This window comes from Phyllostomus discolor, chromosome 13, assembly GCF_004126475.2.
Source record: "Phyllostomus discolor isolate MPI-MPIP mPhyDis1 chromosome 13, mPhyDis1.pri.v3, whole genome shotgun sequence".
Taxonomy (NCBI): domain Eukaryota; kingdom Metazoa; phylum Chordata; class Mammalia; order Chiroptera; family Phyllostomidae; genus Phyllostomus; species Phyllostomus discolor.
Genome location: NC_040915.2, coordinates 62233670 through 62250898, shown reverse-complemented (window position 1 = coordinate 62250898; position 17229 = coordinate 62233670). Strand labels below are relative to the sequence as shown.

The window sequence follows — 17229 nt, the reverse complement described above, 5'->3', positions numbered from 1 at the left end:
TTCCACAGAAACTAGAACACAGGGGTCCAATGAAAAGTTTTTTACTTGACCTCAAGTATGTTTGCAAAGTGTTGTAAATAGACTTGGGATGGAAAGACACACTTTACCAATTTGGACTGAAGAGGAGGAAGGTCAGTCAATAGCAGACTTAAACCATGTGCTGTACACTTGGTTAGGTGCCAGGGATACCACAGTGAATACAACAACTTAGTCTTGCCTCAGAAAGCCTGCGGTCTAGCCCAGGAATGGCCTGACGGGCTTCCCAGGCAGGGAGCACAGCCAAAGCAAGAGAGGTTTGCTGTGAATGATGAGTTGGCAGCGTTTCACCACTATCAGATCTTTACATACAAGGCAGGAAGCAGCATGGAGTGGGGCTGGCTGATTGTGCAGGGACCGGGCCATGGAAGGCCTGTGCTCCCTGTAAATGGGAGTGCCCTTTGTTGTGGGAGAGACAGGGAGCCATTAAAGACGGCTATTGGGGAAAGGAGGTTGTTTCAGTGGTTCAGATGAAAACTTCAGGGGCCTGAACTGGGCCTATGATAATTGGGATAGAGAGAGAGAGGAAGAGACTGATTTGGGGAATTCTTAGGACAGAGCAAGGGGAGGGGTGAGAGAGATACTTAGCTGGGTGCCTGAACAGTCAGTGGTGTCCTCTACTGAGACCATAAGAACAATAGGCTTATGGGGATGTACACCAGTTCAGTGTGGGATATGCTTAGTTTGGGGGTAGGGGTGAATCAAGAGACTGTTGGAATTGAGCCTGGAACTCTGGGGAAAGATGGGGCAGAAGTGAGAGGTTTGGAAAGCATCGGCTGTAATAATCCATTGGCAGTATAGGCTCAGCAAATACTCTGCAGACATTTCAAAGATGAACAAACCCAGCTCTAGATGACCAGGTTAATTCTAAATTTGCGAAAGCTGACAGTAGTATTGTTTATTGTTGATAACGATAAAATGGGTACTTAATCCTTATGTTGTTCAGCTGTTCACAGTGAAGTCTAGTGGGCTTTTGGAACTTTGGCACATATGTCTGTGAGGGTGTTCAAGCATGGGGTGGGGCCTCAGTGAGAACTTTTATGGGGCTCCTAACCTGAGACTCAGGCTGATCCATAACCTTGACTTTTCTTCTGGTCCAGTAGCCCAAGGTTCCCCTTTACCAGCCAGGTAGGGTTGCCCACCTTCAATAGGAGTACCTGCCACTTCTTATTCAGTGGTCCTGGTAGTAAGTATGGGTGGAACCATTTAAGAAGAAAAAGATCAGTGAAAAAGAAATAAATGGCCCTGGCTAGTGTGGCTTAGTAGTTTGGGTGCCAGCCAGTGAACGGAAAGGTCGCTGGTTCAATACCTGGTCAGGGTACATGCCTGGGTTACAGGCCTGGTCCCCAGTTGGGGGAATGCGAGAGACAACCAATCAATGTTTCTCTCACTCATCGATGTTTCTCCTCTTTCTCCCTCCCTTCAATGTTTCTCTCACTCATCAATGTTTCTCCTCTTTCTCCCTCCCTTCCCTTCTCTCTGAGGGAAAAAAAAGAGGAAAAAAAAACAATCTTTGAAAGAAAAGAAATAAATGGATAGAAAGCAGTGGGTCTCTGAAAGCAAAATGTGAAAAACACACTGGCATATTTAAATGGGGTAGGAAAGAAAACCTAGGTGAAAATAGAAGTAAAGGTCTAGAAAAACATTTAACCTAGAGGAAGAATCATCAAAGAGTGCAAAATGTAATGTTCATAAGTTTTCAAAACTGATGCCATAAGGTTAGGAAAAAACTGAACAAAGTAGTAACCAATGAAGAAGTTGGAAGCTACCTTCAGAAATGGTTCCTGAGCCTAAATAATTTTTTGATATGTTGTTTTAAGCTTTTAGGAACAATTACTCTGGAACACAGAAATACTCTTCTTTTTTTTAAATATTTTATTGATTATGCTATTACAGTTGTCCCAATTCCCCCCTTCTCTCCCCTCCCCCCTGTATCCCCCTCCCACCCACATTTCCCCCCTTTAGTTCATGTCCATATGTCATACTTATGAGTTCTTTAGCTTCTACATTTCCCGTACTATTCTTGCCCTCCCCCTATCTATTTTCAACCTACATTCTATGCTACTATTCTCTATACCTTTTCCCCCTCTCTCCTCCTCCCACCCCCCTGCTGCTAACCCTCCATGTGCCCTCCATTTCTGTGGTTCTGTTCCTGTTCTAATTGTTTACTTAGTTTCTTTTTGGTTTTGCTTTAGGTGTGGTTGTTAATATTTGTGAGTTTGCTGTCCTTGTACTATACATGTCTTTTCTTTATCTTCTTTCTTAGATAAGTCCCTTTAGCATTTCATAAAATAAGGGCTTGGTGATGATGAACTCCTTTAACTTGACCTTATCTGAGAAGCACTTACCCTTCCATTCTAAATGAGAGCTTTGCTGGATAGAGCAATCTGGGATGTAGGTCCTTGTCTTTCATGACTTGGAATATTCTTTCCAGCCCCTTCTTGCCTGTAAGGTCTCTTTGGAGAAATCAGCTGACAGTCTGATGGGAACTCCTTTATAGGTGACTGTCCCCTTACCTCTTGCTGCTTCTAGGATTCCTCCTTCGTTTTACCTTGCTAATGTAATTATGATGTGCCTGGTGTGTTTCTTCTTGGTCCAACTTCTTTGGGGCTCTCTGAGCTTCTTAGATTCTTGGAAGGCTGTTCCCTTTGCCAGCTTGGGGAAGTTCTCCTTTATTTGTTCAAATACGTGCTCAATCTGTTGCTTTTTCCCCTTCAATTCTGGTACCCCTATAATTCGGGCTATTGGAACGTTTAAAGGTGTCTTGGATGCTCTTAATCTTTTCCTCAATTTTTTGAATTCTTATTTCATCATGCTTTCCTGCTTGGTTGATTCTATCTTCCTTCTGGTCCACTGTATTGTTTTGAGACTCATATTCCTTCCTTACACTATTGGCTCTCCTCCGCGTGTCTTCCTGCATCTGTTTTATGGTAATCTGCATTCTTTCATCTAAATTTCAACCAAAATCAACCAGTTCCGTGGGGCTTTCTGATCACCAGTGTTTTGAACTGCGCACCTGATAGACTGGCTAATTCTTGTCGCTCAAAAGGATGAGTCCTGGGGACTGATCTGCTCTGTTGAAAACATGGTTTTTTTTCCCCCTTGTCTCTCCTTTTTTTTTCCAGTCTGGTTGCTCTAGTTACGGTGGGGGGCGGAGCCTTAGGTGCTCACCGGGGCTGGGCACCCCAGTCGCTAGATTGTGAGGTTATATGTGGGGGCGGGGTGGGAGCAGGAGCAGGGACGGGAGAAAACAATGGCGATAGTTCCGTTCTCCTAGACTCAGACCCTTCTCTGGGCTCCCGGACTGCGAGTTCTGCCCTGGTCCACAATCGCTACCCCTCTGGGTCTGCCAGCCACAGCTTGCGTACTCAGGGATCACCGCTGCGTTCTTGCGCCCCAGATGGCTGTCACGCCGATTTCGTGCCAAACTTCCCCGACCTCCGCGCACCGCCAACCCACGCCAGCCCCGCGCCCGCCCGGCTCGTCTTCTCCTACCAGTCTGGATGAACGCGTCTACTTCACCTTCTTGGCTGCCCGACTTCCATTCAGATAAATCCTCTGCCGGATCTGGGCATTATTCTGACTATAAATTATTGTTGTAAATTATTGTTGTTCTAATCTTGGTTGTGTGAGGAGGTACGGTGCGTCCACCTATTCCTCCATCTTGCTGGAAGTCTAGAAATACTTATTCTTTAAAGGAAGCTGTAGCCCTGTTTCCAAACTTAATAAAAATAACAGTGAAATGAAAGCCTAGGGAAATGCAAATAAAGATAGAAAAGTCAGAAAGGGAATACCCACAAATTTAAAAACATTCATTTTGACTAAATATGATTTATAGTGGAAGAATTTTGTGTAAAGGAAATGTATTAATATAACTCAACATACTAGGAGGTTAACTGAGAAAAAAACACACAGACATCTGATGAGGTATTCTGAAAGAAATGTTAGATAACTCAGCATCAATTTCTAATAAAAATGCTTTTTAAGAAGTTACCGTAGAAAGTTATTTTCCTAACAGGATAGAGTCCTCTGTCTTTTTCAAACCAGTGGCAAATGTTACAATTCACAGTTGAGCCTTATTCCCATTTATATTGAGAAAAGACAAGGATGGTGGCAATCATTTAATTTGTTATTTTGAAATTTCTGCAATACAGTGAAACAAATCAGAAGGAGTAGACATACTGGAAAATAAGACAAAAATGAAATGATGTGAGGATGGTATTGTGGATCGAGAAAACCAAAGGAATAAAGCTCTTAAGGACTTACACAGCATTGAAAAGCACTCAGGACCAATAAAAATGAGTTACTCAATTGGCCTCATACAAGAAAAAAAATTTTAATTATCTTTCACTGGTAGCAGTCTACTAGAATATCTAATGATAAAGAAAGAACTCTTATAAAGTAGGTTCAAAAATTATAAATACTCGGGAATAATTTTACCAAGAAGTGTATGAGATCTTGAAGGCTTAAACTACAGATCTTGAAGACTTAAACTACAGAACCCTTCTCAGAGATAATAATTGACCACTTCATAAATGGAAAAATTAACTGAAAAAGAAAGACTTTATTTTTTCTTCCAAATTCATATTTATTATTTATTTAACAAACATTCACTGAGCACCTTGTATATTCCAGGTGCTGTTCTACCCCAGGGGTTTACGTCCCTGTGAGAGGGACAGATAATCTACTAGTCTTGTAAGAAGCTGAAAGATAAGCACCAGGGGGCAAAGTGGGGTGGGGTGCCGTTTCATACAGGGTTCTCAAGGAGGGTCTCGCTGAGAAGGTTCCATCCAAGGAGAGGCCCTGTGGAGGTGAGGGGCAGCTGTGTGGTCTTCCGAAGAGCTGTCTGGGCCGAGGGAACAGCCCAGGCAGCAACCTTGGGGTGGACGTGTGCTTGGTGTGGTCGGGGAAGCACAGAGGCTAGGGTAGAGAGTGAGAGGGGTGGGGAGCGTGGGTTATGGTGCGGGCTCTTCTCTGAGTGAGACAGAAAGGCCAGGCAGGGTTGTGAGCAGAGGAGTGGGGGGGCCTGTGGCAGCGGTATGGAGTTGATGTTGTGGGGAACTATAGGACAGACCAAGGAGACCAGTGAGGAAGCTCTTGACAGTCTAGGTGAGAGACAGTAACTGTTTGGACCTGGATCTTGATGGTGAAAGTCAGGAGAAGTGGTAAGGTGCAGATTTTCTGGTTGATGGGATATGGAGTGTGAGACAAGCAGAGGCACCAGGACGCGACTGGGACATGGCCTGAACAATGGAAAAGATACAGCTGCCGTTATTTGTGATGGGAGGGAGGTGTGTGGGTGGGACAGAAATGTTTGTTGGGGGAAATGTTTAGGATTTGGGTTTCAGGGTGCTGTTTGCAGTGCCTGGCAGCCGTGTAAGTGGACCTGCTGCGTAGGCATTTGGATATATGAGTCTTGAGTACAGGGGAGAAGTGCAGGTGGAAACAGGCCAAGGATGGAGCCTAGGGTTTGGGAAGATAAAGAACCAGGAAAAGGCTGAAATACAGAAGCCATTTAGGATAGTGGAGAGTGTTTGAAGGAAAAGGGATTAAGCAATGTGTCACACATGCCTAAGGTCAAGTGAGAAGTGAGGATTGACCATTGAACTTGACAGCATGTAGGCTACAGGAGGCCTTGGCAAGTGTAGTTGATGTTAGTGTAGCTGAGTGAAAGCCTAATTGGAGGGGTTCAAGAAAGACCAAGGAGAGAGGGCAGAGCCGGATTGAACCGGGCTGGGATTTGTCAGGTACCTGTGAAGACACAGGAGAAGAGCAGAAGGGGTGGTGGAGCCGATGGATGGTGGACTCCGAGCTGGATATGGAGACAGACAGTGGAAGGGCAGTAGCATCAAAGTGGGTCTTAGCACCTGGAAGAACCGTTGGAGTTGAGAGTGAGCTGTAAGCACCAAATTGATGGCAGGAGCAAGAAAGGGTTGGAATTGAGACCAGGGAGGGACTCAGGGCATGACCATGGAAATGAGTGGCTGAGGTAGTAGTGGAGCCAAGGTCATTGGAGGAGGAGGAGGAATTTAAGGATCCAAGAACCTTAGGTGTTAGGAAATCATCCTCTTAGAATCACCAAGAATGATGATGGGAGTGTTGGCAGGAACGACAATGACTAGAAAAATCTTCAGGTGCACAGAGGGTGTTGAGTGTGTGGGATCTGCAAGGAGAGGGAAAGTGGGTAGTATAGTTTTAAAACAGAAGCTGCAAAACTGAGGTCTAGGGAGAAAATTATGTCACACATGTGGATTTATTCAGAACTTAGCAGCATGGAAGAAATCATTCAAAGCTACACTGTTTGTCACAGCATGAGTTTCCAGGTAAAACTAACAACATTGGAGTAGGCTGCAGGGTACCTGAGAGCCTGGTGTATCATGAAGGTGGCATCACTTATCAATAATGGAGAGAAAGGATTATTCCCAATTGGGGTAGAGTAACCATTAGCAATTTGTGGGTAAGGGGGAAGTAATTAAGAGCCTCACTAAATACAGCATACACCAAAATAAATTTCAGGTATTAAAGAGAGAAACATTCTAAATAATTAAAGCAGGGGAAAACAATTGAATATGTATCAAACCTCTAGTAGAGGGAATGTCTTTCCAGGATAACAGGAATAAAAGATGTCACAAAGGAGAATAGCAGACTTTACTACATAAATCTCCTATAATAGAGGAAGGTCAACTGGTAGAATTTGCAGCTAATACCTATAGTATTAATAGTCCATGGAAATGGCAGAGAAAATTGCTTCTCTTTTCTGGATTCCCAGCTATCCACTTCTGTGCTCTAGGGCTTAGGTACCGCAGTGAGTCCTAAGCTTCACATGCCTGCCCTTCTGGACTCGAAGCTCCTAGAGGAGGTTCTCCGTCCTGGATTCGTTAGGTTGCTGCACAGGAGAGCTCGACAAAGGCAGGAGCAGAGTCACCCAAGGACAAGACAGCCTAGACAAACAGATGGGGAAACCTCCACTGTTACTATTAACCAAATAAAATGTAAAATATAACAATGTACTTAATAAGTTAGAAGGGAAGAGATCATAATCCTCAAGCTGATACGGGAGTCTTGAGATGAACATTCTGCTTATAGAAGTGTGAGGTCTTTGAAAAGCAGTCTACAGTGCTAAGAGATTCCAGAGTTAGAAAAATGTTCAGGTCTTCTTCCCAGATTCCCACTTTGGGATATCAGTCTCAAAGAAGCAACCTAGAGTGTGGAGAGTAACATATACACATGCGCTCATGAGCACGAAAAACTGGAACCCAGTCAAAGTTCATTGTTAAATTAGGTCCCTTTATGAACGCTCTCAGTGACATAGAATGCAGAACAAATCACAAGAAGCCCTGAAGATCACATACACTATTAGAATATTAAATGCAGTGTGCCAGTGCATATGCAGCATGAAATACAAAGGCTAATACAATGTGGAAAAGTTTTATCAAGCTGTCACTGAAGATTTTTTTAAAAACTAGAAAAACAATACAATAGAAGCTTTGTTTTGCTTACACCTCTTTTTAAAAAGCCTGTGAGAAGAGGACTCAATAGCTATTACCTTGCTGCTGTGTTTCCATTTCTTCACCTCACCCGCCGTTCTGCACATGTAGCACTGCATCAGGCCGCGAGATCAGAACCGTGGGTTAAGACTGTGCCTGTCAGTCACACCTGCACGGTGAGATGGGCACCATGACCACGAGGTCAACCTTTGTGGATGCTGTGGTGTGTGTGCCTGATGCCGTCCTATGGCAGTTTCTCGCACTTAATGCTCACAGTAACCCTCGGAGGAGAGGTGCTTTTTTTAGTCCACATTTTACATGTGTGGAAACTCAGTCACAAAGAAATGAGCAGGATTAACTGTGTGTGGGGACTCCATAGGGGAGGCATACTCCTGTCAGGGTCTTGGAGAGGGCACCCAGTTGATGAGGGAAAGGGTCTGAAGATGACTTTGCGCTCCTTCAGTTAGCCAGCAGCTATTAGCGCTGACTGTGTGCCCAGCATTCTGCTGAGTGCTGGGCCTTCAGTGCCCAACAGGCTGTGTGACGAAGATGCAGGTGGAATGGGAGAAGCCAGCTTGGCGGGGTCGAGGAGCGGGCCCAGGCCACAGGTCCAGTGGTTATCAGCCATAGTTCTAACGTGTGGATGCAATGCCACAGGCACCAAGCCCTCAGCCGTGCCCTTAGTTGCTTCATGTGTGGAAGGAGTAGGGCGGGATCAGTTAGATGCGTCAGATTTTATGACCGGTTGAAAACACTTAGTGGGGAAGTTTTTCAGATTGGTTACAAGAAGAGGAATCATGACAGTCCCAGATCAAGTCTCCTCAGACATGATACCGGGGGCTGAGGCCCAGCTGGCAGATGGGGGTGTTACGTTACTTCGTGCCCCCTTGCCAAGTCTGCATGCCAGGTAAGAGACTCACCGCCAGCCCCCTGTCTTCCAGATGTGATGGACGTAGCGTGGTCTCCCCATGACGCCTGGCTGGCCTCGTGCAGCGTGGATAACACAGTCGTCATCTGGAATGCAGTGAAGTTCCCAGGTCGGGGCGGCCTCTGGCTGGGTGGCAGCAGGAGTGGGTTGTTGTCAACAGCGCTGCCCGTCTGTGTCTGGAGAGGGTGGGCTCTGTCTCGTTTGGCTGGTGGCAGCATGTCTCACAGTGGACATGAATCCCTGTCATTCATGTGTCTTGTCAGTAACTCAGTTCTTTTTTCTTTATCGGTTACATTTGTTTAAGGTTTTAAAGAGGTTTATGTTAAAGAAAACTAGTAACTGAGGGCTAATGTGAATGTGCCACAAATCGTGAGTGTGGTACATTAACAGCAGAGTTGGGGACCTCGCCCAGCTTGTGCTTGGCTTGCCCTGACACTCCCATCCACGCTGTGCCTGCACACGCCTCCTGGCACCTCCACAGGTGTCCCCTCAAGGGTGGCCCTTCCTCCACTGGGCCCTGGCCTCAGTTCAGTGGCCACCTCCTCTGTGGCACCCTTGAGCAGATGCAGGCTAACAAGTCCAGTTTTGTAAAGGATTAATTTTTCTTAGCAGTGTGTTTAAAGTCATGGCAGATGGCATGACCCGGCATAGCACTGTGGTTTATAACTAGTAAGATACTTCTTATGCTCCTGCTTTGTGTCTGCACTGTGTTTTCCTCTTGGGCCAAACGCATCATCCATGAACTTGATCCAAGTCAGTTTCTCTCTATAAGCCACCAGTATGTATGGGGACCCTCAATCTGGCCACCAAGTGGCAGATTTAGAGGCTGGGTGACATGTAGGTTGCAGCTGTCTAGGAGGTGCTGTCTCACTTTTTCCTCAGCGATGATTTACAGGGGACTCAGAGTAGCACCCAGTCCCCTGAGCCACTAGGGAGGTTCGAGTCAGAAATGCCCATGTCACAGCCCAGGTGAGCATGGGCTTCAGTCCAGGAAGGCAAACCACTGGCAACACAGCCAGCTGCGGACAAGATAAGGGGGCAGAGTTTGGCTCCAGCCCAAGCCCCGATTGCCTGCCCCTCCAGGGGCACGTGCAGCCTCAACCCACACGTGTTAGCTGTGAGTGAAGGGAAGTCATGGTGCTCTCCTCCTTGGTGCAGTCATTTCTTCAGGTGAGCTGTGCCTGGGTGGAAATCAGAGTAGGGAGCTCTTCTGCTTGTGCCCAGGGGTGGCGATGGCCCGGGTGCACTCCAGAAGTCCCTTCTCTGGGCTAGCCATTCCGTATCCCATGGGTTGTAGCTCATGTTTCTATATAGAGTTATTGTTTTCCCCTCGGTAGCATCTTCCCAATCTTTTTTTTTTTTTTTTTTTTTTAACAGAAATTCTAGCTACTCTGAGAGGTCATTCTGGCTTGGTAAAGGGCTTGACCTGGGACCCTGTTGGTAAATATATTGCCTCTCAAGCTGATGACCGCAGCCTGAAGGTGTGGAGGACACTGGACTGGCAGTTGGAAACCAGCATTACCAAGCCTTTTGATGAGGTAAGGAGACAGCTTAGAGAGCTCGGCCCTGCAGCCTTCCCAGCCTCCATGCCCAGAGTCTGCACCTTGTGGGCAAGCGCAGACTCCGGTGGCCTGCGCAGACCAGTCAGGATTCTCTGGGGCAGGCACTGTAGCCAAAGAGTTGGATAATGAAAATCTTCCATTTCTCAGATGCTGTCAAATGTCCGACTTTGAGGGGAAAAAGATTTTTAAGTTTTAAAGCTCTAAAGAACCTTAGAGATACACCCACAACCTTGTGCCACACCTCTGGCTGCCACAGATGTGGATGAAATGCTCTCTCACCACGTGGCATTTATCTGGCACTAACCCACACGGGTGACAGCAGGACGAGGGGTAGAGTTGGCACTGCCTGGTGTTCTTCCTGACTGCTGGCCTTGCTCGCTGACTTCTGCCTGAGGCTAGCCAACTTTCTGGGGTGGTGTTAACAGTACAGTTTGCAAAATGTCTGGAGGCAGGGCTGCAGCGGCTTGTGTCTTTGTTGTCTCTTCTCCTTGAGTTCTCATTTTCTGTAGATCGGCACTCAAGCTCACCATTATTCATTAGACATTTCTTAAGTGCCTTCTGTGTGTAAGGCAGTACTGTGCACAGGAAATAAAAGTGGCTTGAGATGGAGTCACTTCCTTAAAGCTGAGAGCGCGGCGAGAAAGGCAGACACCCATGTTGTTGCGAGCGTGGCGCTGGGGTTGTCAGAGCGTGCAGAAATGGTCTGGGGCATGGGGTGCGGTCTCGTCAGAGAAGGCTTCTCAGAGGACAGGGCGTGAGTGCAGCTTTGCAGGGAGAGTAGAATTTGGCCCACTGCTCAGAGCTCATTTTTGGAGCACAGTTGAGGTATGTGTTCAGTTCTCCCCACCCCAGCAGCGGTTCCTGGACTGGGCACATTGGCACCAGCATTCACCTCACTTAGTCCTGCCCTCCTTCACTTAGCCTTGTACAGGGCACACGGCCCTAACACCTGGAGCTCCTCAGGGTGGCAGGTAGGGTCCCAGGAGCTGGCCTCCAGGGGCAGGAGGGTTTGGCATCCCAGTGGGAACAGGCAGCACTCTTCCCCTCGGGGGCAGGCTGCCCTGCCTGGGTCTGTGGCCTAGCCAGAAGTCATGTCCCTGCACTTGGGCCCTGCCTTGTCCTGCCCTCCTCTGAGGCTTGGCCGAGAAGGCTCGTATCTGCTCGTGAGTGCTTAATCCCTAAGTCTTTAGGGCTGCCCTGGACCAACATCGAGCTTTAGGGGGTTGGGGGTGGGGGCTTGGCCCATATCATCTCATTTTGCAGGGGAAACACTGAGAAGGGATGTCCTGCCTCGGCCCTCATTCTAGGTCAGGGGAACAGTGCCTTTCTGCTGGGCGTTTTATGGTCTGCTCAGACTTTACAAACCTCTTCCCTTTTGCTGGTAGCATCACCAGGCTTCAGGTGAGACCAAGGCTTGAGAGAGTGGGTGGCGGCTCATGAGAGCGGGTCACTGACTGCCATTACAGAGACAGGTTCCTGAGGGCCAACAGAGTTCTTTTCTCTGCCACAGTGAATGCTCTTCAGACCTCGTGTAGTGGGGTTAACAGGTGCCGGGCAGATAAAAGGGGTCAGTGGCCAGACAGATTTGGCCCATACAGAGTTGGTGGGTACAAGAGGTGTCCATCCTGCAGGTCCCCTCAGGGCCTCCCTCATGGCGCTGTGCTCACCTCCTGCCAAAAGAGTGCATGGTGCTGTAGCTCCAAATCTCATCTGACCACCTTTTTTGTTGTGTCGTCTGGACAAACTGGAGTTACAGCTGTCGGGGTAGCCAAAAGCTTGGGTGCAGGCTCTCCCCCATCACGCATTTATAAATCAGGGCTCAACTTCATTCTTGAGGCCAGGATGTAGGTCACAAGACTGGCCTTGATTTCCTTTCAAGCACAGCTGTTTCTTTCAGTGTGGGGGGACGACGCATGTGTTGCGGCTGAGCTGGTCACCGGATGGGCACTACCTGGTGTCTGCCCATGCCATGAACAACTCTGGCCCCACCGCCCAGATCATTGAACGGGAGGGCTGGAAAACCAACATGGACTTCGTCGGACACCGAAAAGCTGTGACCGTTGTGGTGAGTGTTCTCAGAGTGGTTCCCTCAGAGCCAGGGCAGGGCTGCTCTCCTCAGGGCTGGAGATGGCAGGCTCTGAGACTCCGCACGCATCATGTTTTTAGTTCATTATAAATACATGTGTTGTAGTGTTTAAAAATTACATTTATGAAATAACATGTGTATTCGTGTGTTTTATTCGCAAACTGTAATGTGATGAATAACACAAAAATCAGCCTCTGATTAGTAACACTGGCTCTCTGCACTAGCCTTTTTACACATTCGTATCTGCTCGTGAGTGCTTAAGCGTGACAGTCCTGTCCAGTGCCCCACTCACCAGGCTCCAGAGGGTGCTGTGTAATTTTTGCACCCCCAAGCACACTGTGTTTCTCCCGGAAGTGGCCAGTTTAGCATCAAGGCTCTGCTTTGGCCTGTGTTTGCGTCTGGAGCTGCCTGCCCAATGTTGATGTGGCAGGGAGGGGGTGCCAGAAGACGTGGGCGCCTGTTACCCTCCCAAGGGTCAGGGCTTATCAGCCACTCCTTTTATGCTTCTGAAGAGTGTCCAGGGGAGTGCTCAAGGCAAACAGCCTCTGAGAACCAGAATCTCCTCCACACTGGGCAACGACAGCGAAGTCAGCAGACTGACGGGCGAAGGCTGACAAAAGTAAAGTGTCATCCGGGCTCCGGACTTTAGTCTTTTTATCGATCAAAATGGGCTCCTTTTTCCCATTGTTTGAATTGATAATATCATATGTTATGACTTAAATTTATACAAACAGTATCACTTCTTTAATTTTTTTGTATTAGAGTCCATGTAAGATTTTGTTTGAAACCAGAACCATGTTACTCAAGTGTTTGAAAGTCACTGCTTTGTAGTTTGCACAGGCTTCCACGTGAGTCTCTCTCTAGGGACCCTCACAGAGCAGCTGTGGGAGGTGGTTGTGAAGATGCAAGCCCAGGACACAGTGCCTCTAGGTTCCGTGTCCCCCCGGGCTCTTCTGGCCCCCCTGGCCATTCTTGCCTGCCCTCTGGGATTAAAACGCCTTGGGCCACCTGACACCGTTCCTTCTCAGTTCTCCTGGCTTGTGGATTTCACCTCTAAATCTAGAGCTCCCAACCCTTCTCAGTCCAGGAAAGCAGCAAGGACCTCAGTGTGTGCTTCCAGCCTTTCCAAAAATGACACCCAGGTTACCCCAGGGTGGCCCCTGAGCTGATCTGAGCCTGACGTAGCCATCATCCCTGTTTGTGAGATCACGCGGGGCTGATCAGTCTCTATAAGACAGTGTTGACTGTGAGCAAGAAATACAGTGAGGGGAAAGGAATACTGGAGCAGCCTCCCCTCTGGACCTTGTCCCTAAAGCCCAGGTCCTAGAGCTCACCCTGCTCAGGCCAGGATGGGTTCAGTAGCTCCCCTGCCATCCACCCAACTGCAGGCCCAGACTGGAGAGTTGATAGAGCTTATTTCAAGTCCTTATTTCACAACTTACTCATTGGGTGATGCGGCACATGTTTTCTGGCCTCTCTGAGCCTCACTTCATCCTCAGCAAAATGCCTCCTGGATGGTTGTGAAGGTCACCTAGGGGGTGTCTGCATGGGGCTCTCTGGTGGGCTGTGGTGGTAATAGATTTGCAATGCTTGTCATGGGATACCTGTTTAATGCTTGATCAATTATTTTAGCATTTGTTATTTGGCTTTAGAAATTCAACCCAAAAATCTTCAAAAAGAAGCAGAAGAATGGGAGTTCTGCGAAGCCCAGCTGCCCATACTGCTGCTGCGCTGTCGGCAGCAAGGACCGTTCTCTCTCCGTCTGGGTGAGCCCCCCCCCCCCCCATCCTGAGCTGTTGCTGCTCCTGAAGGATGACAGGAGACAGGGCTGGTGAAGATTTCGAGCCTGGAGGCCTGGACGAGGAGGGGCCCCTGCTGCCACCCCATACCTGCGGCCCGTCCTGGAACTGCTAAGGGGAGCACTGGAAACAGGGCCTCAGGCTAGCCAGAGCAGCTCCTGTGTCCAGACTCAGGGAACATCCTTAGTGGTCACTGCCAAGGTTGCCGTGTGGTGTTTGCTTCATTTTCAAAATGAAGCAAACTATATTGACATAAAATCTACATAAAGTGTATTCACCTGAAGCATACAGCTCAGTGCATTGTCGTAACGTGTTTACACATGTAACCACCACCCCAGAATGTTCCCTGTCCCTGCCTAGTTGAGACCTCACCCTCCAAGTCCCCCTCGGCCAAGGCAACCACTCTAGCGACATCTGTCACATCTAGGAGTTTTGCTTGTTCTTAAACTTCATTGAAATGGAGTCGTGCGGTGTTTACTTTTTCTTGCATTGCTTTCCCTCAGCACTTTGTTGAGACTGGTATATGTTGTTACATTTACAATAGTTTATTCCATATTGTTAATTTCCCCGTAAGCAGAGCAGATTTGAAGTTGTAGGTGTGAAGGTTATTCTCTGGCTGCGTTTATTACGATTGTTTATCACAGAGAAATTGATTGCTATGTACACTGTGATTTTTTCAGGCCCAGTATTCATGTTACATCCATTGCAGAACCTGACCCTAGTGCCATCATAGGCAGTTCCAGGCATGTTCTTCCTGGGCGCCTCCTGGCCTGGGGCTCCATTCATGGTGCTTTGACCAAAACATCACTGATTGTGTGCTCATGTTTCTTATAAAATTGAGGTCAGTTGCTCACACTGGCCCAGATTTCTGAGGGGTCTATAGAGACTTTTTTGGGAGGAGGGCAGAGCTCTTTATTCTGGAAGTAGAATTAGGGTGGGGACAAGATTCTTCTTACAGATTCCATGTAACTCAGACTCCAGCCCTTTCCTCAGGACTAGAGTGGCTGAAGCGACTTTTTTTCTGCAAGAACAGTCCCAGCTTCCTGGAAGCTTCCACAGTACCTGGTGGGAGCCCTGCAGATGGGTGTTCCCACCCAGCCTGCCACCCTGTGGCCCCAGGACCTGTCAGCAGGGAGTCAGACACTAGTGTTTGAGAGATGGATCTTGCTGTAATGGTGGGAACGTGCAGACGGGACAGAGCCCCGCATGGGAGTGACTAGATAACAGGCCTGTGTGAATGTTACACAGTCATCAAAAACAGGTGCCTTCAGGACATTTAATGACATGCTCAGTAGGTACTGAATGACAAAGCAGGCATAGCCATGTGTCTTATTTTATAGAAGAGAACAGCTCATCCAAGCATTAACAATGGTTAACTTTGGGTCTGGATTAGAGCAACATAAACCATTTTTGTATGTTTCTGCACTGTCTACACCCTGTGTATAGTGACATGCAGATGGTTACACCAAGCCTTGCACAATGTGTACCAGAATTCCTTGGACCCAGAGAAGAAGTGCTGGGTTTCTCTGAGGCTATTTTTCTGTCCTGGGAGCTGTCTTTCCTGCCTTGTCCCCTGCCAAGGCCTTGGCGTGCCATCCCCTGCTTGGTAGATATCTGCCCAAGTCCTGACCCTTGCAGAGTCCCCTTCTCCATTGTAGGTGGTCTGTGTAAAAAGTCATCTTCCCCGCCAGATCACAATGAGCCCATCAGACAGGGGCCACTCTAGTTTGCACATTTCGGCAAGGTTTCTACACATTAGGATCTTGGTGGTTGCTGTTCGAATAGAGATGAATGTGTCCTGTATGTCAGCAAAATTCTTACCAAGGCTTCTAGGACTGGTAGTTGTTAACTGAGCTGAGTGGACAAAAAAATGATCATAACTCATTTCATTAACCTTTACGGCTTCCTTCCTTCCAGCTCACATGTCTGAAGAGGCCTTTGGTTGTCATCCATGAGCTGTTTGACAAATCCATCATGGACATTTCCTGGTAAGATGGATTCTTGTAATGATGTACAGGTGAGGAGCAGAGAAGCCATACATTGAAATACAGGGGCCACTTGATGTCATTAGGTTCAGGTAACCAGGAACACCACACCACCTTCTGGATTTTGCTGGTGGAACAGACCCCAGGGTGCTGTTTGCACACAATTCAGGAAAGGGCAGCGTGGTCCTGCTTTTGGGAGAGTGTCTGCTACTGTACTCCCTGCTTCACTGGGAGGTGCCCCTAGAAAACGTCTTCTCCAACAAACTGGTCCTTAGGAGAAGGAAAGTGCTGTGTGCCTGGCTCCACTGCCCCTGTCCTTGCACGATCCAGATTAGCCTAGGTGCAGAGATACATTCTGCTCCTCAGTGACCTCATTTAGATGTATACTCCCCCATGTGTTTTTTTTAAATGGTTTCAAAAATGAGATTAAAAAAATGAAATTCTTACAAAACACATGGTAAGAGATACTTTGTGCATGTGCTTAGAACTAAAGGGTGCCAGAACCTCTGGGACTCTATTGTCTCCCCTATTCCCATCCCCACAAGGCCACAGAAGGAATCAGAGGTTCTCAGCATTTACCTAGAGCCCTGCCCTGCTGTTCTATGCCAACCACTGAGGCATGCATGAGTACCCCAGGTACTTGCTTCCAGGCTGCTAACAGTCATCTCTTTCAGGACTCTGAACGGGCTGGGCATCCTGGTGTGCTCCATGGATGGGTCTGTGGCATTCCTAGATTTCTCCCAGGATGAGCTTGGAGACCCCCTGAGTGAGGAAGAGAAGGTAAGAGAATACACTGCTGGCTGGTGACTCATGTGCTGCGCATGCTCTGGGGCCACAGAAGTGGCCATGATAGCTCTGAGAGGCCCCTTCAACTAATTGGATGCCCCTTCAGTTGGACCCTCTTCTTCTTTTTCTTTCTTTTTTTCTTTTTACTTGTAAAGACAGGGGAAGGGAGGGAAAGAGAGAGAAACATCAGTGTCTGAGAGATACTTCCATCAGTTGCCTCTTGCACAACCCCCAGTGGGGACATGGCCCACAACTAGGCAAGTACCCTGATTTGGAATTGAACCGGCAACCTTTTGGTTGGTGGCAGGCTCTCAATCCACTGAGCCACACCAGCCAGGGTAGGACCCTCTTCTTGTGGCTTACGCAGATACATTGTTTCTTAATGTACTATTGGGAGTTCATCTTTTATAGATTGTAATCATTGTGTTCTTTATAAAATAGATTAATTTAAAAATGAGTCTCTGTTCATGTCCAAACTCAGTTCTGGAATGAAGAATAAAATAATTTGGGGCATCTCCTCCTGAACTGATAATTAGCCAAACACTGGGAGGTTTCACCCT

General features: G+C 47.7%; 1 protein-coding gene across 1 annotated transcript in view; it reads left to right on the top strand.

Moving 5' to 3' along the window:
- LOC114509180 (protein HIRA) overlaps positions 1-17229 on the top strand; it is a 76671-nt gene that overhangs the window by 21730 nt on the left and 37712 nt on the right. The window contains 6 exon segments of the mRNA XM_028527352.2: positions 8465-8560; positions 9829-9989; positions 11911-12078; positions 13752-13865; positions 15816-15886; positions 16558-16663. Of these exon segments, the coding sequence (XP_028383153.1) occupies positions 8465-8560; positions 9829-9989; positions 11911-12078; positions 13752-13865; positions 15816-15886; positions 16558-16663 (716 nt within the window).